General features: G+C 45.2%; 1 protein-coding gene across 5 annotated transcripts in view; it reads right to left on the bottom strand.

Moving 5' to 3' along the window:
• The window catches only part of LOC147901563 (calcium-transporting ATPase 5, plasma membrane-type-like), a 399,091-nt gene that overhangs the window by 255,983 nt on the left and 116,161 nt on the right, over positions 1–26,947 (bottom strand). For all 5 annotated transcript variants that reach the window (XM_087374321.1, XM_087374325.1, XM_087374323.1 and 2 more), the window contains 7 exons: positions 15,743–15,814; positions 15,570–15,653; positions 15,261–15,343; positions 15,066–15,153; positions 14,913–14,968; positions 14,780–14,822; positions 14,597–14,680 (listed from right to left, as the gene is read on the bottom strand). In XM_087374321.1, the coding sequence (XP_087230447.1) occupies positions 14,597–14,680; positions 14,780–14,822; positions 14,913–14,968; positions 15,066–15,153; positions 15,261–15,343; positions 15,570–15,653; positions 15,743–15,814 (510 nt within the window). The remainder of the gene's footprint in view (positions 1–14,596; positions 14,681–14,779; positions 14,823–14,912; positions 14,969–15,065; positions 15,154–15,260; positions 15,344–15,569; positions 15,654–15,742; positions 15,815–26,947) is intronic.

The following is a 26,947-nucleotide window of genomic DNA, read 5'->3' as shown; positions in this document are numbered from 1 at the left end:
CTACTCCAATGCCGAACGTCGAATGCTCAATGCTGACTGTCTCCCCCCCCTCTCCACCTTCTCCTTCATCCTCATCCCTCGCCTTGGAGGATCCCTTCTTTGCTAAGAATCTCCCCCTTTCTCCCCATTGGTCATCCTCCTATCTCCTTAGCTGTTGAGGATAGCCGTTGCGCCACTGGCTCTCTTGATGGCTACGATGACTTCCTGACTCCCTGACTCGCCAGCCTCTTCTAGTCAGGATGGTGTAAATACTCCATGTGCAGGTGAGCTAGATCACCGCACCATTGAACCATTGAACCACTGTGTAACTGTAAATACTCCTGACTGCTCCATGTGCGCAGCTCTCGATGAGATTGCCTTGGGCATGGTACTCCTGGTTGACCTGTGGTTGACATGTGACGACCTGTGGGTGACATGTGTCGACCTGTGGTTGACATGTGTCGACCTGTGGTTGACATGTGTCAACACATGGTCGCCTCGGATAGTACTCCTATCCGAGTGTGGTCAACCCCTAGTGTCATGTGGCTAACTTGTGTTGACACATGGTCAACATGTGGTCAATGCTTGTCGACATGTGGTACGCCTGTCGACATGTTGTCAACACCTCTCGATCTATGGCCAGGGGTGTCTCTATTGTAACAATGATGTGGCAAACTAGGGGGCTAAAGGGTTTTCTAGAACCTAGAGCTCTGATACCACATGTCAGGGAGTAGTGGGAGAGAAGAGATGCATCATGACAAGAGTTGAGAACACAAGAGAAGACCAAAATGTGTCTTCTATTGATTGTGAGAGAGAAGCCTCTCATATATAGAAAGAAAGAAAGAAAGAAAGTTTATTAATGTCCACTGGAGACCTAAAAAGGTCTATGGGACAAAAGAGACCTGCTTATACATCAGTACAGAGAGGGCCATAGGCAACCTCCCTGGGAGTATCATCTGATTCCTCCAAAAAAACAAAATACATAGAACATAAAACATAAAAGGAACTAAGTACTATGCTATGGAGTGGCCATTACATCAGTTTAAGACTGAGGGTCTTTAGATTTTGTCTTAAATTCTCTAATCACTGTAAGACCATCACGATATACTGCCCATTTTCCTGCTTCCCTGGCTGCCCGAACCTTAGCAAGCTCGGTAGCTTTGTTCTTCAGTTGGGTTCTTGTAAGCTCCTCAGCAATCCATAGAGTGGGAGAGAGGGTGGCCTAGATCATAGGCACCTCTCGTACATCAAAGGCAATTAGTCCTACATCATAGGGACTTCCTAAATCATTGGCACCTCCTTAAGAGGGTGCCTTCTACTACATCATCACATGTGTCATGGTCCTAGATAGCACTAAGTGTGCTTCACTATACACACATACAAACATGTTACTGCTAGATGCATACATGCACCTTAGAGAAGCCCTTGATCACAAATATCCCAACATTTATTACCCTTGGGATATTTGTGATATTTGTCATTATAATGATGCCATTCAAACTCACAAATGCACATACTTGCTTTCAAAAGTTGATGAATAAGATGTTAATTCCATACCTTGACCACATTATTCAAGTGTATATGGATGACTTTCTAATTTATAGTACTAGGGATGATCACCTAGTGAAAGCAAACAATGGTCTTTGTTAGATGGATGAAGCTAGGGGGTGCGTGTTGCTTCACAATCATCACCTTACGGAGGAGGATTGGTCACATCATCTCAACATTGATTTACTTTAATTGGAAAGGATTCAAAGCTGCCATGCAAAGCTTCAGACACTTCTTCCCAACTTGTTTGAGTCTTTTCTCCATAATGTGGAGGTAAACCCGTTAACCTGTTGAATTGAACCTTGCCTTATTACATGCGACAAACTTAAAACATAAAGCAACAACTGCATGAAATGAAATGAAATATAAAGAGCCACTATATTCCAAAGAATCACTGAGAACTACATCTGGATGATTCACAGCTTACAAGTCACGGCATCGAGCCATCACACTATTATGGAACTTCTCGAAGGGTAGATGAAGATGATGCTGACATCACAAACGCCCATCACGAACCAAGCATCTCAGTGAAGAACACCCACAATCCATGCCACGAACAAGGTTCGAGATAGTGCAGTTGATAGCTGAGTTACTCATGCAATCTATGTAGGTCCCACATGGCTCATGTCTCCACTAATCCCCCCTTAACCTAAGCTCAGCTTAACCCATTCAAGGTTTGCCTCCAACAGCCCCCTCAAACTGAGAATGGGTAATCTCTAGGTCAACTATGAGAGAATCCTCTCTCAACAAATTGACAAGAGATCAAAACAAAGAGCCTTGCCCCAAAGCCGATACAGACATAAAACGTGCACATATCAAACACTTTCCACAAAAGTGGAGAGATCAAAGATACCATGCTTGAAATATTCATAGGCGACCAACTTTCAATAGACAAACACGACACGATAGAACTTGGACTCAGCTGTGCCTCAACTCTACGAGGTATTTTTGGTAGCTTACTACAAAATACCTAGCTATTATTCAAGACTTTTAGAACACATATTCATCATAGTCGACACCTTCGACTTCGTATAGACCTGCGACATATTCATGAACCACTGTTGCATGTGCCGATTCCTCTACTTTGGTGGCCTCTCTATTCTTCTTTTTTGTATCTTTCCGCTTCCTATAGGAGAATTCTTCTCGGTGCCCAGGTTTTCCACAGTAACCACACGAAAATTCAAGACGACTATCCTTTTTTAGCAACTTGTTTTTACCAGTAGGCACCATGGAAACAGAGACATGTTCCATATCAAAACCTTCATCAAGATTCTGTTGTCGTTTGTCGTCGAGGAGGGTTGCGATCATCTCAGGCAAAGAGAGATCTGCATTGACTCGTAGGATTTTCATAATTCTAGCATTATGCCGATGGAAGACTGTTGAGGAGGGCTGCCTTGATATCGTCATCTTCAACTTTCACTTTCATGTCTAGGAGTTGATTCAGGATAGCTCGCATTTTATTGAGATGCTCTCCAAGACAATCATTATCATCCATCTTTAAACCAAAGGAAGCTTTCTTCAAAATCACCTGCGTGTTCTTCATCAATCGAGATCCGAGCAGAGTATTGATGGCCAACCAATTTTATGCAAGGTTTGATGGTTGTATTTAGCTCCAAGTGCTCGACCAATGATCCCAAGAGCTTTCTCGTTGCGACTATTGCAATGCATTGTCTTTTGTTTCTCGGATTCGCTCGGCTCTTCTTCTACTCCAGACACTACCGGCCATAATCCTTTCTCCATCAAGTATAATTGGGTCCCAAGTTGCCATGCAAGGAAATTTGAACCGGTAAAGGCCACCAACTTCACAGATTCCACCTTCGACTCCGTCTTTCCTACTCTGATACCAACTGTTGAATTCAACCTTGCCTTATTACATGAAACACACTCAAAACATAAGGCAACAACTGAATGAAATGAAATGAAATATAAAGAGCCACTGTATTCCAGAGAATCACTGAGAACTACACCTTGATAACACATAGCCACAACTCATGGCGTCGAGCCATTAGACTGTTATAGAACTTCTCAGAGGGTATATGAAGATAGATGCCACCATCACGAGCGTCCATCATGGACCAAGCATCTCGGTGAAGCATCTCGGTGAAGAACAGCCACAATCCGCGCCACGAACAAGGGTCGAGATAGTGCAGCTGATAACTGATCTACTCATAAAATCCATCTCTCCACTAATCCCCCCTTTACCTAAACTCAGCTTAACCCATTCAAGGTTTGCCTCCAACAAAACCTTCTTAGTATCCAACATCTCAAACGGTGCTTGTTAGCCTGGGTCTAACAACATTCTCGAACTTTGGCAATCCGGTCTTTAACTGTCTCTTTGATCTAGTGATAAGACAGTGTGATGTGATCTACTTTATACACCTTCTATACAGTCTTGGTACAAAGGGACTTGAATTTCTTCTTGAAGGCGGCTTCATAAGAGACCTATCCACACTGGGAGAATTGGTGTCCTTGAGATCACCTAAACCAATGGAAGGAATTGCTCCCATTGGAAATGGTGTATCTGGTGCAATATAGCACTGTAGTATATCAAAGTCCAAAACTGATTCTAAATCTCTATCTAACAATTGGAATGAGAATGAAAGGTACTAGAAGAGTTTAGCTTAGTACCAAAGTTGTCAAATAAAGCTCTCCAAACCTAGCGAGTAAATTTGGAGTCCCTGATGAAAACCATGGCTAAGGGAATGCCACACATAGGATTCCATCAAAAGAAACTCGGCCGCATCAGTGCATCGATCATGCTCTTACATAAGATCAAGATGACAAATTAACCTATCCCAATGGTCAAATACATTGTATTCCTTGAACCAATGGCGGCTGGTAGTTCAACGACAAAGTCCACGTTGATCTGTTTAAAGGACTAGTTCGGAATCTCAAGGGACTAGAGCAAAGCAGGAAGCTTCCCTAAGGGACCTTTCACCTAAACGATTCACATATTCATTGACATTCCTACGAAAGTGTGGCTTGAAAAACTTTATTTTAAGATTATCTAGGGTGCCTTGCATCTGCCACTAGTGAATCACGGGCAGCATATAACAAGGCTAGACAAAATTGAGAAAGGACACACGACCATCCTTTATAGAACAACCAACCATCATGAATGGCTTAATCGCTGGGCTGATTTTCCAACATGACTTTGTACTAATGAGACTCTGCATAGTCATGGTATGGGTTCTTCACATCTGGGATTGTGGACTCTTGAACAATGAAAATGAACGAAACCATGCCCTTCTTGCTAAAATCATTGATAACCACATTCTCTTCATTGGTAATATACTCTATTGGACCCATTGCAAAGCTTGATCACCAATCTAGCCTATAAATTCCTTCCCAAACAAAAAATGCTTCCAATTCAAGAGGGCATGAATTACTGCAATAAGCTCTTCATCATCTATAAAATACCTGGTCTCGAATGATATCAGATTGCGTCCTTCAAAACAAGCATGATGGGGTGACAGTGCTGCTCCAAGACTGCTCCAATGCATAGTTCGTTGTCATTAGTCCTCACATGGAGTTCGTTGTCATTAGTCCTCATATGGAATATCTGATTCCACTCAGCCAATGCTGTTACACTGTTTAGAAGGCATAGTTCAATGGGTGGTTGATGGTATAAAGCTTATGCATACCTTGAACTCCTTGGCAATGGTGACAAAAGTGTGTAGCCAGCGGGGCAGTGACTCCTTGTGTTGTAGGGATCTTGGAGGAATGCCAATGGAGACTCTACTCCCAAGCAACTTCTTGTGAGAGCTTTACTTGCATGAGACTAACACTTGTCTACCAGATTGTGTCTATGTGATTTCACAAGAATGTAGAGGAAAAGAGGAAAAGAGAGGAGGGTGAAGAGGAAGGGATGTGGAAGAGGCATAGGGCTATAATAATTGTTTTCTTTAATGAATGGTAGACTATAAATGCTTTTGGAGTGAGGCAGATAGGTTGCTTCTTGCTCTTCAATCCCTATAACAACTTGGTGATAGGTACTATAATCTTTGCCAAGTCCTTGACAAGTTTTTTGTAGGCCTAGCAAATACCCATAACATGTGTACCTCTTGTGCATTTATGGGCACCTCTCTCACCCAACGATGTCTTTGACCTTTGCAAGATCTCAGTAGAAACCAATGGGATATATAATGTATCCCAAATGGTGTACTTCCTCCAAAAAGAAACTAGACACATGGTGATGATGTACAAGTCGACCTTCAGAGGTTGGGAGAAACACAAAGACTGATTTGCATTTAAAAATCTGAAGTATCTGTTGCATCATCTATAGACAGTAGCCCGGGCAAATATTCTTGGAGTGAGGCCTTCTATAAAGGCGTTCCCATAGTATCATTCCTCAAATCCACGACACAAGGTACCCTATGGACACTGGTAACTGATGGACCGGTACCCTTTGGACACAGTAATTGATGGATCATTATGGCACAACATTTTCTTGCGAACACATATCGATCTAGACTAGAGAGGATACAACATTTTTTTGTGAACATGACAATGTTGCACCCAAGGGCAAGTTGAAAGACTTCAAAGGAGGTGGGGTTGCAGTAAATTTTGGAACTTTCAATGGAATGCAGGATAGGCTGAAGGCCTTGACCTTTGTCTAGCAGCTTGATGCAGCATTTGCTGGTGGGAATTGTACAAAGTCATCAAAGTTCAGAAAGTCAACCACCTTTCTCAAGGCAATGCACTTAAATGGTGGACCAATTTGCTTCTATAGGGTAGAGCTCCTACCACTTGTGTGGAGTTCAAGTAGGTGTTCTCAGTTGCTTGGCTCACCACCACCTTTGAGGTGGATATTATGACAGCCTCGCACAAGCTAGATGCAACAAATTGCAAGAACCTGGAGGAGTACAACAACAAATTATGGGAAGCATTGCTGCCTGTGAGTTCTTACACGAGTGTCGAGCTGTCAGAACAGATTGAGAAGTATTGTTGTGGGCTGCCAAAGGTAATCTGGGACTACTGCACCAAAACAAAAGTTTCTAACATGTCTAAGCTTATTGAGAATGCCACTACAGCTTATGCCCTCTTACAAGTGAAGATTTTGGGCTTCAAGGGCAACAACCAGGAAAAGAAAGCACTTTATGATGCCAACAAGTGTTACATATGCAGCAATGAGAGACACATAGCATTTGAATGCATGAATAGAAAGAGGAAGTACCCTTCAGGGGAGTAGGGTGAGCAAAGGGAGGAAAGAAAGAATGACCAGAAGGGTAGGAGGCCAAATCCCACAACTGGTCTTATGCTGGATGTGATTGGGGACAAATAGGAATGAAGATACCATGGAGTTATGCAGAGCATGGGGAAAGATTCGTGACCAGACAACTTCGTTCTTCTTTCTTTTTTTTCCCAAGAAAATTACTTCATTAAGTATGAATGAAAACCGCGAGAGCAAGCTCAAATGCGGATTTACATCATGCAATGCATGCGTTAAAAAACAGCTCAAAATGAGCTAATAAAAACCAAGGCGGAGGCTGAAAATGCCATCTCAACCCTCAGGGAGACTCACAGAAGAAAGGAGATCCTCTCCAAACTCTAAAAAATATAACTTTCCTGGTAGTGGCTGCTCTGGAGGATCCCTGCATGCTCGCCCATATGGCCATCAGAGTGTGTATTGTGTCGGTCCAAATACTAGCCATAACCTGGAAAGGGTGGGTGAACCTGGATACCCTCCATCGCCTCTGTACACCTGGCTCCAAATATGCCAAGCTGCAATGCTAGAAAAAATCTCCCAAGACGTGTCTATTGAGCCATGAGCAGCTCTAAAAGGAGTGAAGGGAACATCGTGGAGGGAACAAGACGTGTCGCCGTACAATGAGAGCTGGATCTGGATCATGTCCCTCGAAAAACACTTGAGGGCCAGTAAGAGATAACCAAGCCACTGAACCCTAGGTCATATAGAAAGGTGTTGTATGAAAGATGCTGAAAATCCTAGCAACACCTTTCCAGATCGTCCCCGCCTGTCTGCACTCCAAAAGGCAATGTTGTACTGACTCAACTGCAATGTGACAACGAGGGCAAGTAGGGTCAGCCCCGAACCTAGATCTCCACAGGTTCACTGCAATCCCTCCAAGAGTGATCTTTCTATTCCTATAAGTTTTTCTGCACAACTGCGAAAATCTGAAAACTATCCCAATGGAGCGCTCTGGAGGGCCCCCAACCTCTACTGCTGAGCTGAAACCTCCGGGCATTTCTAATTGTGTAGCGAAAGAAGGGGAAGCTCTTCTCTCGGTGCCCCTCGCCTTGCTGCAGCAAGGGCTCATTTGCAGACATTGTTGGATTAGAGAGCAGAATATGCCTTTCATGCATGGGAATCCTTTTGGATTCAGATGGGTGGCAGGGTCAACAAACACTTTTTCTCTACTCATGGGCCCAAACATAGTAGAGATAGTGTCTCGCAGCTTGTTGACTTAGACGGGGTGTACAGTCAGATCCTGATGCTGTCATGCGTGTAGCTTCAGATTATTTTGCATCCCTTCTTACTGCAGATCCGGGCACACAGGCTATAGATGATGGTGCCTGAGAGGTTATTTAGCAGTGTATCCCTGTACTGGTGAAGGATGAGACGTATGTTTCTCTGGATGCACCTTTCATCAATGCAGAATTCAAGACTGCATTACTTGCCCTTCACAAGGGCAAGTGCCCAGGTTCGGATGGACTTACCCCTTCCTTTTTTATTACTTTTTGGGAGCAGATTGGTGATCACATTACACAGGGCGTGTGGGACTCTGGTGAGATGCCAGATGGTCTCATTCATCTCATCCCAAAGGGGGGTAATAGGAATCTAGTGCCTCAATGGAGACCCATCACTCTATTGGGCACTTGTTACAAGATTCTGGCGAAAGCCATCAGTCTGCGGCTACAGGTTTTCCTTCCAGATTTGATTCATGACACGTAGACAGGGTTTGTGCATGGCAAAAGTATATTTGAGAATATTTTCTCATTTTGGGAGGCCTCATAATGGGTCATGCAGAGCCGCCAGAGATTGGCCATTCTACTCTTGGACTTTGAGAAAGCTTACGACAGAGTAGACTGGGATTTTTTAGAGGGTACTCTATCTCGCTTTGGTTTTTCAGATGCATGGATTAGAGGAGTATCCTATCTCTACAGATCAGCCCATAGCCAGGTGCTCATTGGGGGGGTAAGAGGGGACAGATTTCAGATTCCAAATCAGTCCGCCAGGGATGTCCTCTTGCCCCTTTTCTTTTTCTGTTTGTGGCGGAAGCTTTGAGTACCTTAGATCTCAAGCTGATATTTATGGGCTGAGGCTTCCTATCCGACGGGAAGAAGAGCTCCTAGATAGTGAGCTGGCAGATGACATGGCTGTTTTTTTGCATGCCACCCCCAAGACACTCACTTCCTTTCGGACAGCCTTGGATTTATTTTGCATGGCTGCAGGTGCACACATTAATTGGCATAAATCCAATGGTTTTTGGATTTGTGAAGATGACACCCCGGATTGGGGTAATGATATTGCCTTCACTTGGGTACAGAGGGGCGTCTCTGTTAGATATTTGGGCTGCCAAGTTGGGGTGGGCATCTCTCCCTCACAACAGTTTGCTCCGGTGTCGGAGAGCATCAGAAGAAAGCTCCTTTTTTGGAGCTCAGCCAAACTTGACTTGGCTTCCACGGTGGTGGTGGTTAACCAAGGCCCGTACGAAATTTTTATGGAGTGGTCTAGATGGCACAACTGATGTTACAGCCAGGGTGGCTTGGGAGACCTTGATTCTTCCTACAAGAGAAGGGGGTTTGAATATCATCGACTCGGATCTATAGTGCAGAGCCTTACTCTGCAAGGTCGTTGTGAGAGGACTTATGCCAGGGCAGGAGCCTGGATTTCTTTATTAGATGCATACAATCTCCCACGCCCACTTCAGGACATGATCGGACACATAGTACCAGATGGGTTTTCACCACAGCCCACCTCAGATCTCCCTCCTCCCCTCTTATGGTTGCTATCCTGAAAGCATGGGCCAGCTTTAGGAGTACACTTCGTAGGATTCCCCCATCCACCCGTGAAAAGATTGAAAGGCAGCCTATCATGTGGAATGACAGTATTTTGGATGAGCATGGCAGACCACCACTTGGAGCTTCTCCTTCCATGCAGTGGCCAAGATGGGGGAGGGGCCCTGCATCTACCGTGGGAGCATGGAAAGCATTTAGGAAGCTTCCTGTAGACCGACAGGCCCAGATGGTTCTTAATCTCAGAGGAAGTGTAGGGAGAGTCCAGCAGATTGATACAGCCTTGCCCTTGGATTGGGTGGACACAGATGCCATGCCTATTACTTGCTCCACATGGATGGAGGCATTTTCCAGATTGGGAGTTCCTTTACAGGTGATTGCTTTTCATGACACACATGAGGATGTCTTAGTCTTTGATGTTTCTTCAGGGGGTAGGCTGTCCAGATCCACATACGATATCTTGTTGGAGGTACCGTTTCAGCCAGTCAGGATAGTGGGCTTCATGGAGCATGGCTCTTTTTCACAGTGGTACTTGGATCTTGACCCCGCTTCTCATCGCCTTGGGCTCATGGAGGCTGTGGCTCTATGGAGGTGTCCCAATTAAGTTTTTGCTGTGGGACCCTGGGGAATGGGAATGGATAGATGAAGGGCACCGAGAGAAGGGCATCCCCTTCTTTCATTACATGGTCAGTAATGCCAGGAAATTCCAGCTCAGCTGTAGGGGTTGGAGACCTACCAGAGCTCCTCACTTGGAGAATTTTCAGATTTCTGCTGACTTGCAGAAAATTTTTTGGCAGAGGCTCTGGAAATCCCACCGGAATAGAAAAATCACTCTCTTCTTTTGGCTTTCTATTCATGGTGGGATAGCAGTGAACCAATGGAGATCCAGCTGACCCTTCTTGCCCTCATTGCCTTTCTGCTTTGGAGACAATACAGCACTGCCTTTGGGATTGTAGACAGGCGAGAATCATATGGAAGGGCATGGCAAGACTTCTCAGCACTTTTATTTGCCTACCTTTCTACATGACCTGGGGATCAGTGGCTTGGCTTATTCTTTCAGAGCCCCAGGTCTTCTTCGAGAGACTTGACTCCTCTTGGGCTCTTCACATCCGACGACACCTTGTGGAGTCGTGCTCTCTAGAGGATGTTCCGGCCACTCTCTTCAGGGCTGCTCATTCCTCGGTTGACTCTCCTTGGGAGGTCTTAGCTAGCATTGCAGCATGGCACATTTGGAGAGCCAGATGCACTGAGGCTTTGGAGGGTTCTCACGTTCACCCTTCTCAGATCTTGGCCAGTGCTTGGACAGATACGGTACACACTCTGATGGCCATTTGGGCAACCATGCAGGGATCATCTCGAGCAGCCTCCTCCAGGAGAGTTACTTTTCTCAGAGATTGGAGAGACTCTCCCTTCTTTGATGAGACTTCTACAAGGTTGAGTTGGCATTTTCAGCCTCAGCCTTGGCTTCTTTCTACCTCATTCCTCTGAGGTGTTTTTATTACATGCTTAGCATGTTGTATTTCCGCACAGAGCTTGCTCCAGCGAGTTTCTTTCTTACTTAATAGAAGTCTCTTTTTTGCCAAAAAAAAAAGATCCATATGCTGCTGTCCAACCAATCTCCATAAGACTGAATGCTGCATGATCTTTCCAAGGTTCCTATCCAGGCATCAATCCATGTACTACAAACTTGCAGAGCAAGGCCATACACTGCAAGTTCGGGTCAATAATATTGAGACCTCCTTCCCTTGTGGGGAGAATGAGGGTCTCCCAAGCCACCCTGGCTACTACTTCCGAGGTGCCATCTATACTGCTCCAAAGGAAGTTCCTGATAGGTCTCATAAGCTAAGCGATACAACCTCTCGATTTGCACCAACATGAGCAAACGAACCAGGCAGTGACCAATAATACTTGGTTCACAACTACAACTCGAGATGCAAGGTCAAGTCTGGTTGAACTCCAAAAGATGAGTTTCCTCCTGATACTCTCCAACACAGGAGCAAACTACTGTGCCGGAGAGATGCCCACCCCAACCTGGCATCCTAGATACCTAACGGAAACTCCCCTCTGAAATTAAGTGAACCCTATGTCATTCCCCTAGACTCAAGTGCCCTCATCACTGATCCAAAAGCCACCGGATTTGTTCCAATTAATGTGTGCTATTGCCGCAATGCAAAACAAATCCAATGCCGTCTTGAATGAAGTCAGTGTCTGTGGAGTGGCATCCAAAACAACAGCCGTATCATCTGCCAACTCACTCTCTAAGAGCTCATCCTCCTACCTCAAAGGAGATACCACAGATAGAATGGGATGAAACTAACATCAGTTGGATCTCTCAGAAGGAAACACAAGTACAAGTTGAGTTCACAGAGAGGGTAGCTGGAGTCAAGATTCTTCGACAAACAAACCAATTGAAAGGCACACGGGTATGGATATCTAAGGAGCTTACCTGAATCAGCTCAAACAAAGGAATGTTGAACTTACTAAAGTGAAGGATGCACGCAAAGATGGAAAATGGGCAGTATATAGGGATTGACAAGCCTTGATCCGTGATTTCAAATCTAAACCCAAAGACTCTCAGTCTTAAACTGATGTTGCTCAAGCCGTTTCTTTTCTAAGATAAAATTAGTAGCTAGTTATGCATCTAAATAAAATAGGGCTGAGCTAATACACTCCCCCAAAGACTCTCAGTCTCTAACTGATGTTAATGTTTTTGGTGTGTTTTTTCTTTTTGTGTGTGTTTTTTTGTACCAACAAGAAGGCTCAAAAAGATCCATCCTCCAGCAATAGGATCAGATTTTTTATTTGCAGCAGGCAGTGAGAGCTACGATTGGGAGCTGGCAGAAGTAAAGGCCCCACTTCACATTCTGTAAGGGCCTAGTAAGCAGGCAGTAATTCATGAGGCTGTAAAATCTTGTACAAACTGCTAAGAAGGAAGTGATTATGGAAGTGGACTTGTGTAAGCTCCTCTGCTATCCAAACTTTGGTGCCCTTCAACTTGTAAGATTGCCAAAGAAGCTTGATCCGCATATCTTTTGACTTCAGTGTAAGGATTGCATGACCTCTATAATGGCTTTGGACAGTGGATTTTCCAGTGAAGCAGAGTGCAAGGGAGTGAGCCCTTCTTGTAAAAGCATTTTCCATTGTCAGAAGAATTAAATAAATACCGAAAGGGGCACCAAAGCATTTGGGGTCAATCTGCTTCTCTTGCATTTGGTTTCTGGCCAGGGGCACTCTAGCCTCCCTTTCAATGTATTTAAAGTTGTTTTCTCAGTGATAATTAACTAATAGAATTGCCTAGAAATAATGTACTATCGCTGTGAATAATGTGGATGTCAAGTTCGTTACGGTTTAGTGCCCTTTAGCTTGCTAGAGGCCAGTTTCAAGAGAGGCATAGGTAGAGTACGTCCAACAAAGGGTATGTCGAAAGCGGTGAGTAGCACCACCACTGTGAAGCACAGATGCCCCCCTATACCCTATCTTCTTTGGGCTCTACATCGATAAGATGGCCTCTTTTGTGAATACTCTACAATCAAAGCAGGGCAAGAGATTGATGTAAGACAACACAACACGACACTACCATGACTGGAGGCTGTGCAGCAATTTGTGCTACATGCAAGAAGTAGAGATACAGGAGCATGTGTTCATGAGATGTCTCCAACACTATGAGAGTTTATGTAGATGTCACTGCTTTTACACAGGGGTTCCAAGCATGAGTCAAGTCACACGATTGGACAAAAAACCTTGACAACACATGATCACAATAGAGGAGCCCACACTGAGTGATCACCACAGAGCACAAAACCTACAGCCCACTCTATAAAAGCCTCAAATGAATAGGACGTTGACTACAAGATCAAAAAACGCTCGTCCCATCCAAGGTACCATCATTGCAGCATCAAAGCATTGGACTGCCTCACAGTGCCCATGGTCCAATCTACGGAGTACAATTCAAGAGAGGAGAGGCTGATCTCGAACATTTTTTTATAGGCATTAGGATTCCTATCAAGGTCACAAGTCAAGCCCACACAAAACTTAGACCATCTTGCTTGGCACTTGACATGTGCGCATTTGTTTGGTCTTTCGATATTTCAAGCTCCAGCTTACACTGTTGGAATAGCGAGTGATGGGCTATAGATTTTTTGTTCCTTAATTCAACAACCTTGGTTCTCATGATATAATTAAACCTTGTCTCATCACTAGAGGCTACTGATAAGTTATGGTTGTCTTGTGCCTGCATCAAAAAAATGGTCCTTGCAACAACTCTCTCTTTCTTGGCCTCTGCCACTTTTGCATGTCGTTGCTATTGAGAACCAAAACTTGTCTACCTTCTCCTTTAAAAGTTCAATTATTTTTCGTACTACAAAATCATCAGTCTTATTATGCCAAAGGAGTGGCATACTAAGTTTATTCAATACACATGCCTCTCCTTCTTCCTATTTGAGATACAGTGAAAGACCCTCCTTGCCAAAGCTCGGGACACAACCAAAGCTCATGGGGCATCTAGTGTCTTCTTTTTTCACACAAAAGAATGGCACGTCGGTGGTGGGGAGAGTAGGAAATGGAGAGAAGAGGACTTGGAGAAAGAAAGAAAGAAAGATTTATTAATGTCTGCTGAAGGCGAACAAAGCCTATGAGACCAAAAAACGTGAGTCCAATCGTGGAGATACAAACCCCATGGGGGGCACTGGCGGTGTATACCATACCTCCCAAACACTACTGAGCTAGTTCCAGCCCCAGGGCATGCATCACTTTCCACACGATGCTAGTCCAATAGATTTTCTCAGCCTTTGAGTGGATGTGATCTTCATTTTCAAAATCACAATTGGTGAAAGACAAAAGCATGTTCTATGGAATACAAGCACCTCCTCTAGTTTGAATTGTGTTGATTCAGGAAGGGATTAAATTTCTCAGAGTCACAAATTGCAAACAGTTCAGGATATCCACCTCACTTTGAGGGGGTTTTATTTATCCTCATGATTTCATGATGTTGTATTTCCGCTCAGAGCTTGCTCTAGCAAGTTTCTTTCTTTCTTAATAGAAGTCTCTTTTTTGCCCAAAACAGTTCAGGATATTGAGAAGCAAATTAAGTAACCTCATTTAGAGTAAGGGTGCCAGTTTTGTCACAGCAGATTGTTGTTGCCGATCCCATTGTTTCACAAGCAGAAAGATGCCGAACCTTCAACTCGTAGAAACCAGCATTGGCCATGTAAGGAGACATCAATAAACACTGCCAAATAACATTGATAGATCAAAGTATCACATCTCATACTCATACCAGTGATTTATCAGCCATCATCTTTCTCATGGAATATGCCAACCTGTGATAACAATTCTTGAATCATTCTTTGTTATATTCAAGGTAACTGAAAGTACCAGTTGCAATCAATTAAAGGTTGAAATCAACATACGAGAGAGTAACAGCAAGAGGAAGTCCTTCTGGGACAGCAATGACTACAATCACAACCTGCTCAGACACAGACACCATTCACATATCTCTCAGTATGGCCATTAAACATGTAAAAATTGATAAGCATGTAAAACTGAGCTTAATCTATACTCACAGCAATTGCAAAAATCTTCACTATATTGGATACCACCGTGTTTGGTGTAGTATTATTTTTATTCTTGTTGTAGACTATAAAGAAGTAGCTGCATAGATGAATAAGGCTCGTCAACAAATGATAGTGAAAAACCAAACAGAGAAGTAGTGCATCTGTATCTTCAGTATGTTCAGAATGAGTGACTTTTATACTCACCGTAAGAAAAGGACAATAAATACAAGACTCGCAATGGCCAGTCCAACCTTTCCAATGAAAGTTGCAACTCCATTTAAGCGTACCTGCAAGAGTGAATCCAACCGTTAAAGCCATTGATAGATTTATGATCCTTGTGAAGAGAGCCCTTAGTTTCTCGACAAGAGCCCACTACAAAAATTAAAAAACTGCCACATATAGGGATCCTTGTCACAAATCACAGGAAACTTTGTGAAGAACAAGTAGCACCCCAACAAATTCCAAGCATCATGCCTAATGTCGTAAAGTTCTTCCACTGAAAAGTAAATCCACCTGCAGTGGAGTTTCTTCAGAAGTATCATCATTTAAACTGGCCATGACTTGCCCCCATTCAGTGTGCAAACCCACACCCGTCACCTGACAAGAAAGTCTTTTCTTCAGAATGAAAAAAGAAAACTAGAAATAAAAACTTCCCAAATTCTGCACTCATTATGCAAGACAATTACCAGCATTGCACCATATCCATCTACAATTTTGCAACCTGACATGAGGAAAGGCTGCTTGGCATTTTTAGGGACCTGAAAACCAAATGTGTATTATCTTAACAAGTGTGTTACTTGTTTGTAAGCGATCTCAAAGGCTTGCAGATGCATACATTAGGAATTTCAAAGATACCAATTGATGAAAAGTGAAAATACATAGCAGTGAACACAAGGGAAGTAGCAACAGATCCTCCCATTTTATCAAATGCATATGAACACATAATACACATATAACTCTCTTTCATACAATTGAGAAGAGAAGAGAGGTCAATAGTGAAGTTTGATAGTGAGAAGAGAAGAGAGGTCAAATGCATATGAACACATAATACACACATAACTCTCTTTCATACAATTGAGAAGAGATGTCAATAGTGAAGTTCAAGCTCAAGCAAATTTACAGTAGCTCATGTATGAAGGACAATTTAACTATTTTGACACTAAGGACCAAGGATTAAAGAACTTCATGAAAGGGGTGACTGCGTGGAAAGCAAAGAGCTACCAAAAGTATAAAGACCTTGAAGATCACTGCTTCACTCAGTGCCACTTGCAGGCCCAAACCTGATTTTCACTCCTCTCCTTCATATTCACTTCAGACTGTACATCCCCTCCGCCCCATCCAGCTGAAAAGGCAGGACTTGCCCTTTAGGTTCCAGAGGGAGTTGATGGTAAATTTGAGGGAGGCCAGGAAATTTGATGAAGGGGGAAAAGATCTAACTGTCCTCCTCAACAGGGTCGAAGCCCAAGGAGAAGGGTGAGAGAAAGATCCTCCTACAGCCTAGCACCAAAGAGTTAGCCTGAAGCCCTGTGGCCGCAGACTCCAGAGTATCAAAGAACTTGGAAGAAAAAGAAAACGTCGGTGAGGCGGGGTGTGAGGTCTCCAGGTAGCGCTGCAAGCTTCAAGTCTTTGGCTTGTTACCTGAAAGGATGGGATCCAAAGATGCAGGCATGGAGTGGGAAGCCATTTGTCAATGGAGGCGAAAAGGCCGATTTGAACACAATGAAGCTCCATCTGACCATAGAAGCTACTACACGAGAGGCTGAGAGAAGGTAGAGGGGGAAAGGCTAAGGGGAGGCAGGGGAGGGGGTGAGAGGAGAAGAGGTAGAGGCTGAGGAGAGGGTAGAGGGAGAGAGAGGGGAGAGGAGTAGAGGGGGAGGGGAATTGGGTTTTAATTAAATACATTAATCAAAATAATGTCTAATTGAACTTATTAACTAATCTAACCGATTAACAAATCAAAATAATTCATCTAATTAATCTCGCTAATCTATGAATCTAATTACTTTAAATCTATGAATCTAATTAATTAATTAATTAACTAACATAAGCATAGTTTAATTATATTCGAGCAGGCACAGTCAGCAAGCCCGTGTTCAGCGGCCTCTCAGGCAGGAGCAGCAGGAGTCTCAGACCACATGGGTTACCCCCTTGGAAGGGAACTGGACACAGGTTAAAAAGAAAAAGAAACCAAGCAAGCAAGCCCGCAAACGCCGCAGGCAAAGGGCCAACCGCAGCGAGAGGGATAGGGTTGACTGAGAGGCCTCGAAGGAGGAACAACAGGAGCCACCTCCTCTAGCGGTAGGGGCCACTGTCCACCCAGCCGATCCTCCAGCTTTGGAGGTTCAGCCTTCGCACCCACCCTTGCAGCAGAGAGCCCCAGGAGCTCCAGATGCGGTGATGGCGGAAGCCGCAGACGCTAGCCTGAGGAGGGCCACGGAGGAGCCGATTTAGAGCCCCGGCGAGCCTAATTAGCAGGGGGGCTTGAGGTCGCCCTTTTCCCTCCCCCTCCCCCTCCCCCCCCCCCCCCCAGCCCCTCCCCCCTCCTCCTCTTCACTTCCCCCTCCCCCTCCAGGGTTCCCCCTGTTCTATGGTTACTCTCACCACCCGCCCCCTGCCCTTTGTTCCTCGCGTCGCTACCCCTCCCTCTCCCGCCGCCCCCCTCTCTGCTTCAGTAGCATCTTCTTTCGCTTTGACACCCCTGCCATTAGGCAAGGGAACGACGACGCCCCCTTCTGCTTCCTCGTTGCAGCACCAGGTCCGCTCAGAGAGGGATCCCGAGGGACGAGGCTCGTCCTCCGGGCCAATAGCTCCCAACCTCCAGCCTGGGCATCCCTGACCGTGGGACTTCTGGAGGTTAGGACCCTGGAACTATCTGGAGATTCCGGGGCTGAAGGACCACTGGATGTAACGCTCATGGTCCTTCATCCCCGGAAGGGGGATTTGATCAGTGCAGTGGGATCTCAGACACACCCCATTTGGAGATTTCCATTTGCCTCCATAGGGTTGGAGAAGTGGTCCCCAGAGGTGTTTGATGCTATCTTGGGTAATTAGATTGCACTCATGATGGACGAGTGGATGGGACCACAGGGACTAGATCTTTGGTACGCACGAGTGGTTTGGCAACAGGAGTTATCAGATTGCCGGCCCTTAGGTGGAGGAGGACCCTTCAGGAGCGCGAGCGGGCTTTGAGGAGAGACCTCCCCTGCATCAAGAGGCTGAGGGAACAAGACACAGCTTCTCAGTGGCTTAGTAACAGATTTGAGAGCGCTCGTCTCAAGCTTCAGGACACAGAGCTGCGGCGGGCTGAGTTCTCCTACCACTCCTCCCGGGCCAGATGGGTACAACAGGGGGACAGGATGACGAAGCAGATCTTTAAGATCCTTGGGCCCCGCTCGACAGGCACACAGCTACAGCGTCTCCGGGACTCGTAAGATATCATGCACACTAACCGCAGGAGATTCTCGACATGACCACCGAGTTTTACAGCCAGCTCTTTCAGACGGAGAGGTTGACCCGAGCTGGTCTTGTGGTCCGAGATCTAGTTTGGGATCACGTTTTGACAGTAGTCTCGCAGGACTTATGCAGCAGACTTGAGGAGCCTTTCACAGATGAGGAGCTCTGGGAAGCCCTCAAGGCTCTCCCGACCCAGAAGTGACCGGGGGAGGATGGCTTGACTCCGGCCTTCGTCCAGAACTTCTGGGAGATTATCTCCACCCCTTTCCGTTTAGCTTGCAAAGGAGATTTTTGACATAGGCCTTCTCCCTCATCAGTCTCTGAGCAGGGGGTGGATCTGTTTGGTCCCGAAAGGGGGAGATAGGTCAGATATCCGACAATGGAGGCTGATCACTCTGCTTGATACTCCATACAAGATCCTTGCCAAGGTCTTGAGTTTGCGGTTTCGGCCTCATCTTACCGACATCATCCACGACACACAGGCTGGGTTTGTCCAGGAGCCCAGCATCCTGGACAACATCTTCACATTTTGGGAGGCAGTGGATTGGTCCAAGGAGGAGGCCCAGCCGCTAGCTGTCCTTCTCTTGGACTTTGAGAAGGCCTACTACAGGGTGGAGTGGTCCTTCCAGGAGGGCACTATGAGGAGATTGGGTTTCTAGTCATGACCTTATTTGGTGTTGTACCCTCATTGATTTGTTAGTCACAATAATTCCGCTCTCTATTACTTACTCCTCTTCCTCAACACACCTTACCATTTTTTGGCAAAATTACCAAAATGTTGTTGTTAAAGATATATTTACTTTATCAATGAATCACCTTTGCTTCACTTTTTTACTCATTATATTCTTCTACTTCATGTTATTTTTTAGAAAATATACCTATTTAGTTGCACTCCAACTAATGCTTAACTCTATCAATGACTAAGCATGATCACCACATTTATCGGAGGACACGCAGGCGAGGCCTTTCCTCTCTCGCTCAGTCCACCAGGGCTGCCCACTTGCTCCCTTCCTCTTCCTATTTGTAGTAGAGGCTCTAGGCTACTATATGAGATCACATGTGGCGCATCTCACAAGGTTGAGGCTCCCAATTAGAGAGGAGGAGGAGCTCCTTGATTCGGAGTTTGCAGATGACACGGCCTTGTATGTTGAGGGCACCACAACGAGTCTAGAGAGAGTCTGAGGTGCCCTAGCTATCTATTGTGAGGCCTCGGGGGCACGGATCAACTGGACAAAATCCATAGGCTTCTTCATGGGCTTTGAGGAGACACAGGAGATCCGTGAGTGGGGGAGTGACTTTGGTTTCAGATGGAAACCACAGAGCCAAACAGCCAGATACCTCGGATGCCAGGTGGGTATTGACATCACAGTAGAGCAGATTGCCCCTTTCCTTGAGAGTGTTTGGCGCAAGCTTCTCTATTGGAGCTCGGCCAAACTCTCCCTCGCAGGTTGCGCCTTAGTGGCAAACCAGGTCCTCCTTGCCACGGCTTGGTACATAGCCTCCTGCTGGTGCTTTCACAGGGGATGCATTGGGCAGCCCCGACGGTTGCTAGGAACTTCCTCTGGGCAGGTTCTAACGGCACGAGGAACACTAGGGCCCGAGTAGCTTGGCAGGCCGTATGCACTGGGAGGCTTGGGTATCATTGATCCCGAGATGTAGAGCAGGGCCCTTCTGGGCAAGTTGGTGGTTCGTGGCCTCACCCCAGGTGCAGAGCCTTGGAAGCTCTTCTTGCAGCGAGGGCTTCTGAGGAACACCCTCTTGAGATATCGAGCTCTACTCGTGATATGCCAGGGTGACCGTTGTGCATTTATGTCACCGACTTGTTAGCTGCAGATGCGGTTGGTACACCGCCCATGAATAATAGCTGGATGACAGCTATCCTTATCTACTCTAGTTCGTGGCTCAGTTAGTACGCCACCTTAGTTAGCTAAGTTTGGTTTGAGACCCACATATAGGGTTCTTCTATTTCTTTGTACTAGAGTTCTTTTGGCTTTCACAACTAAGAAGAGAAAAAAACTGTTTTCAGCCTCCACCTCTGTGTGTATTCCCCCATTGTGTATGTGAGAAAGCCGCAAGTGATACTCCTTTCTTCTCTCCCACTATCTTTACATGGTATCAGAGCCTCGTTCGTGGTAAGGAGCTCAAAAAAGCAAACCAAGTTCGCGGTGTCCTGGTAAGAGTACCAGTGTTGCTTTCCTTTTTCGAGTTTGGGAGCAAATCTCTGCAGGTAGCATAGCCGGAAGTACAAGAGTGCACTGTCTCAAATTAAGACGCCCTTCGCGGTGTGGCGAGAGGGCAGTTTATGCTGCGGGAGAAGGGCGAAGCCTAGGGTGACTTTATTTTTCTGATTCGAGGCCATTTCGGGGCCCGTTTTGAAGGTGGAAGTTCTTCGCAGGCACTCAAAAAAAGACTCGGTTTTTGCTGTGCAACCACTGCTCTGCAGGTCGGTGAAAAGTTGCCGCAGAAATTGCATCGTATGCCTGTGCGCAGAGATACTGGGAGTTACAGAATCATCCTTATTGCATGTTGATGCAAAATCGTCACTAGGAAGTGACTGTGTGGTCAAATACCACTCTTCAGTTTTGTAGATTTGCCCGTGTGAGGTAGAAGCTGTGTTTTTTGTAGTGACAGAATTTTTTGCAGTGACAGAATTTTTTGCAGTGTTCTATAATGGCGTCTGATTCTCTTTCACAGATTGTCACTGAAAAGCTTGACAAGAACAACTTCCAAGCATGGAAGTTTAGAATGACGAATTTCCTTATGGGAAAAGGCTATTGGGAGTTCATTACAGGAAATGAAGAAGAACCAGTTCTTCCTAATGTTCCCAATCAACAGGAAATGCAGGCATTTAAAGGATGGCATGAGAGAGCCAGAAAAGTTATGTACTGGCTGTCTATCAGTATTTCGGATTCTATGATTGTGCATATTCAGGATGCAAGTACGCCAAAGGAGGCATGGGATACTTTGGCAAAAATGTACAGCACAAATACGCAAGCCAGGAAAATGCAGCTCAAGCACGAGTTGCACAATGTGTAGAGAGAAAATATGAGCATCAATGACTACCACATGAAGGTGAAGAAAATTGCAGATGCACTTGCTTCCATTGGGTCACCAGTGGAAGATGATGATCTAGTTTCTGTGACCTTGAATGGTCTAGGAAAGGATTATGCACAGTTCCGGACATCCATTGCCGTCCGTGAAAAATTTCCTGATTTTGAGGAGTTGTTTGCTCTTCTAATTTCTGAAGAGCAGAGAAATGGTGGTGCATCTTCTTCAGGAGGAACTTCAAAAGAAACTGTCTTCTACTCAAATGTGCTGGAAGAGGTAGAGGCAGAGGTAGAGGAGGCCGATCTGGAGGCCGTGGTAGAAATCAAAATATGCAGCAAACTCAAGAAAACCAGTCCTTTGGAGGAGGACGTGGTAACTCTCGAGGCAGGGGGAGCCAAAGAGGTCGTGGTGGATGGCAGAGAGGCCAAAATCCAAATAGCAATGTTGAATGCTACTATTGTGGTAAAATGGGTCATATGGCTAAAGACTGCTACAAAAAGCAGAATGACATTATGAATGGAAAATTGCAGCAAGGCAATTATGCACCTTCTAGTAGACAGGGTGATGACAGAAATGAGCATCTGTTTATGGTGCAGCACATGACCAATTCTGTGACAAGTGCAGAAGAAAGAAATGATGTGTGGTATGTTGACTCAGGTACGTCAGACCACATGACAGGTCATGTAGAATGGATGCAAGATGCAAGGAAAATGGAAAGACCAGGATTTGTGGAGACTCGTGATGATACTGCACATCCTATTGTGCAAATTGGTAAAATTCCTTTGTCTATGCAGGATGGAAAAAAGAAATACCTATCTGATATATTTGATGTCCCAAACATCACCAAGAACCTGGTTTCTGTTGGTCAAATGGTTGAGCAGGGCTTGCAGGTCAGATTTAATTCTCATGGATGCTTTGTTGAGGATATAAAAACTAACGGTCGCTTGATAGCAAAAGGAAAGAAGAAGGACAGGATGTTTACGTTGGATGCGGACATGCCTGAATTGAGTGCAGCAATGTTTGCACATGGGACCGGTGTAGTTGCAGATATTGATATCTGGCATAAACGCATTGGTCATGTTAATGTACAGCGACTTAAATCAATGCAGGCCCAAAATATTGTTGCAAGATTGCCTAAATTCAAGGTTGCAGAAATGCATAAGGTATGTGAAGCCTGTCAATTTGGAAAACAGGCAAGGAAACAATTTCCTAGGCATGTTCAAGAGAGTAAGAAGCCATTGGAATTAATCCACTCTGACGTGTGGACTACTAAAGCTGCATCTATTGGAGGCTGTCATTATTTTGGCACTTTTATTGATGACTACAGCAGAAAAGTTTGGGTGTATTTTATGAAAAAGAAAAGTGAAATGTTTGGGCACTTCAAAGCTTTTAAAGCTATGGTTGAAAAAGAAACAGGCTTGCAAATAAAATGCCTAAGGTCAGATGGAGGGGGAGAGTACCTCTCAAATGAGTTTGCAAGGTTCCTGCAGGGGCATGGCATAAAGCAGCAATATTCATGCAGTCATACCCCACAACAAAATGGACTTGCAGAAAGGAAAACCAGGCATATTATAGAGGTATCTCGGGCCATGCTAAATGAAAAAGACCTACCAGATTATTATTAGGCTGAAGCAGTTGCTACAGCAATTTACATAATGAACAGGACTCCCACTGTAGCAATACATGGCATGACGCCAGAGGAGACGTATACTGGTAGAAAATCAGATATTTCTCATTTGAAAATTTTTTGTTGCATTGCCTATGTTCATGTGCCAGATGAGTTGAGGTCCAAGTTGGATCCAAAAGCTGAGAAGTGCATCTTTATTGGTTATTCTCTGCAGCAGAAAGGGTATCGATGCTATAACCCTTCTACTCATAAGTTTACAGTGAGCAGAGATGTTTTTTATGAGATGAGCAGCTGGTATAAACCAGTAAATGTGATTGATGATGTAGATGCACAAAATGGTAATGCTGCACAAAATATTAGTGGACCTGCAGTGTCCTCTAGCAGTGGTTCACATACTTCGCCATGGACAGGCAGATTGTAAGTGACTGAAACTGGGTGTCCCCAATGCGTGCATTCATGTCTCCTAGAATCAATACTCTCCCCTTGGCATTGAATTCCACCAAATCTAAGCACAAGTCTCCGTATGGATCTGATGCATCTCTATCATAGCGTTGATAGTACGTCGACCCTAAGTGCGGTATGTAGCACCCAACTATGTAAAGTGGTAGGGGCTCTGCTTTCACCATGATCCAGATGAACCGTTTATGAGGGTCATCTTTGCATATGCTTATATTATCTCGTAAGTGTTCTTTGTATAGGCATGCAACTCCTCCTTGCCCTCTTGTACCAGTGTGTGTTTGGCATATTGAATGTGTTACGTATCCATTGATTGGAGGTAGTCTGTGCATATCCCTCTCCCATGTCTCTGCAAGAAAGACTACATCTGCATCCTCAAGCACATCATTAAGGCCTGCCCCCTTCTGCCAGGGGAAACCTCTGCAATTCCAAAACATTACTTTGATTTCCTTTTGGGTCCCATGAGCCGCGTATCCCTAGAGGGTGGTGTCCTCTTTTGCCTCTTGTCTCTTCTTGCGTGCTTCGTAGGATTGGCATATTTCGGCTTGTTGCTTGGGCGTTCTATCTTCAGTGATGAAGTAAGAGGTTCCTCGTAGGTATATCCTGCTGTTATCTAATATAATTGTTCTTTTCCTTGCATCCATCATCGTGCATACAATTGCCTGGTGGTAGTCTTTCTCTTCCTTTTTCTTGCCGACCCTGTGTGCTCCAAAAACAGTCACATCCTGCATAGCAAAATGCTGAGAGGGAGAGGGGGCTGGCTGAGAGGGAGAGGGGGGGGGGCAGCAGCTCACGGGGAGGAGCAGCAGCTTTCGAAAACTCCAAAAAATCTGACGAACGTGATCTAGAATACTACTCTTGAAACAAGTACTTACAAAAAATAGGATTGTCTATGTTTATGCTCCCCTTTATAATGTGCAATACTCTCTCTTGAAGGAGAGGAGCGATTAATTTGAGAAAGAGAATTATTTATCCCTAAAAAAACCTCTCTATGAACACAAAATTTCCACGTCAAGCTAAATCTTAAGCTAAAATTAATTATTGCATCCCCCTTATTGAAGAAATTCCCGCCCATTGCCTCGTCGCCACTTTCCCATCCTCTCCTCCCCTACACTGGATTTTCTTCTTGTCTCACGCCACTCTTGCTTGCCGCCTCTTTGGATGCTCGCTTGGCTTTCCTTCTTGCCCCATTGCCGCTCTTGCCTACCTCTCTACCCAACCAAGCCCATGGTATCCTCCCACGCCCTTCCACGCCTCTTTCTCCTTTGGCGCACCCCCCCTTATCATCATGCTAGAATAAGAGTCTCCCAAGCCACCCTGGCTATCACATCTGAAGTGCCGTCTAATCCACTCTACAAAAAATTCATGATAGGTCTCTTAAGCTGAGTGATACTGCTTGTAGATCGGCACCAACAAGAGCAAACAAGCCAACAAAACCCGGTTTAAAACCACCACTCTGGATGCAAGGTCAAGTCTAGCCAAACTCCAAAATAGGAGTTTCCTCCTGATGCTCTCCAACACGGGAGCGAACTGTTGTGCTAGAGAAATGCCCACCCCAACCTGGCATCCAAGATACCTGACGGAGACACCCCTCTGAATCCAAGTGAATCCAATATCAGCATCCCAATCTGGAGTATCCTCATCACTAATCCAGAAACCATTGGATTTGTTCCAGTTAATGTGAGCCCCTGCTGCAATGCAAAATAAATCCAAGGCTGTCCTGAAAGAGGTGAGTGTCTGTGGAGTGGCATCCAAAAAAATAGCTTGTGTCATCTGCCAGCTCATTGTCTAGCAACTCCTCTTCCTGTCTCAACGGAAGTCTCAGCCCAAAAATATCAGCTTGAGCTCTAATATAGAGGCTCATAGCTTCAGCCACAAATAAGAATAGAAAGGGGGCTAGAGGGCATCCCTGTCGGACTGATCTGGATATCTGAAACTTGTCTACCTTGACTCCACCAATGAATACCTGGCTATGGGCTGACCTGTAAAGAGCAGAAACTCCTCTAATCCACAAATCTGAAAATCCAACGCGAAGAAGGGTTCCCTCTTGAAAACCCCAATCTAGCCTGTCATATGCTTTTTTGAAATCAAGGAGTAGAATTGCCAGTCTATGGCCCTCATGCATAGCCCACTCAGAAGCCTCCCAAAATGAGAATATATTATAAAAAATGCTTATGCCATGGACAAAGCCTGTCTGTGTGTCATGTATAAGATCTGGCAGGATGGTCTGCAATCGCAAGCTGATGGCTTTTTCCAATCTTATACAAAGTGCCCGGTCAGGTGATCGGTCTCACTGAGACACTAAATTTCTGCAACCTCGTTTTGGGATAAGATGAACGAGACCCTTCGAGAGTGAGTCCGGCATCTCACCCGAGTCCCAAACGCACTGCAGGGCTGAGGTGATGTAATCCCCAATCTGATCCCAAAAAAATAATAAAAAAAGGTGTAAGCCCATCTGACCTGGACAGCTACCCTTATGAAGGGCAGTAAGAGCGGTCCTGAACTCTATGTTGGTGAAGCGTGCATCAAGTGAGGCTCTCATACCTCTATCCACCAACATAGGAATATGCTGCCAAATAACTTGTCTAGCATCTTCTCTGGCCTGTGAATCAAGATCTACAGTTAGAAGGGAGGCATAGTAATCTGAAGCAATCTGCATGACGGCATCTGGATGCGTCTAAAGTATCCCGTCTGAGTCAACAAGCTGCGAAACAGTATCCTGTCTGAGTCAACAAGTTGCGAAACACTCTCTACTATGTCTAGGGCCGAGAGCAGAGAAGAACTGCTTGTTGACTCTACCTCCGATCTACGTCGAGAAAGACTCTCTCGCGTGAAAGGCATACTCTGCTCTTTGATCTAAAAGTGTCTACTGATGAGCCCTTGCTGTAGCAAGGTGCTCCTGAATCCAAGCATCTGTAGGCCATTTCTGCTCTTCTCTCTCAAGAGCTGCCAGCTGCTGTTGAATGGCAATCTCTCTCCTGCGAATCTCATCTCTCCTAATACTAGCAACAGAATGATAAAAGCTGCTAATATTAGTGAGGGCTGCAGCCACATTTGACGGGGACGGCTGCCCACCCTGCAGGTGAGAATCCCAAATCCGTAGCACTGCCTCTGTGATTCCTTCCTCTGCGTAGAGGGCATCTGGAATCCTGATACTGGCAGAGCGGCCTCTTGCCCGAGGCTCTAAAACCACCAAAACAACCAGAAAATGATCTGAAGTGGACACACCTGCGCTGATGCATACTATCGCACCTCTGTCTAGTGCCCAATCATCCACATAAAATCTATCAATCCGTGCATGGATAGG

This window comes from Dipteris shenzhenensis, chromosome 5 (genome assembly GCF_047967505.1).
Source record: "Dipteris shenzhenensis isolate YYH24624 ecotype China chromosome 5, Dip_SZ_1.0, whole genome shotgun sequence".
Classification (NCBI taxonomy): domain Eukaryota; kingdom Viridiplantae; phylum Streptophyta; class Polypodiopsida; order Gleicheniales; family Dipteridaceae; genus Dipteris; species Dipteris shenzhenensis.
The sequence above is the reverse complement of the archived record's forward strand: the minus strand, read 5'-3'. Positions and strand labels throughout refer to the sequence as shown.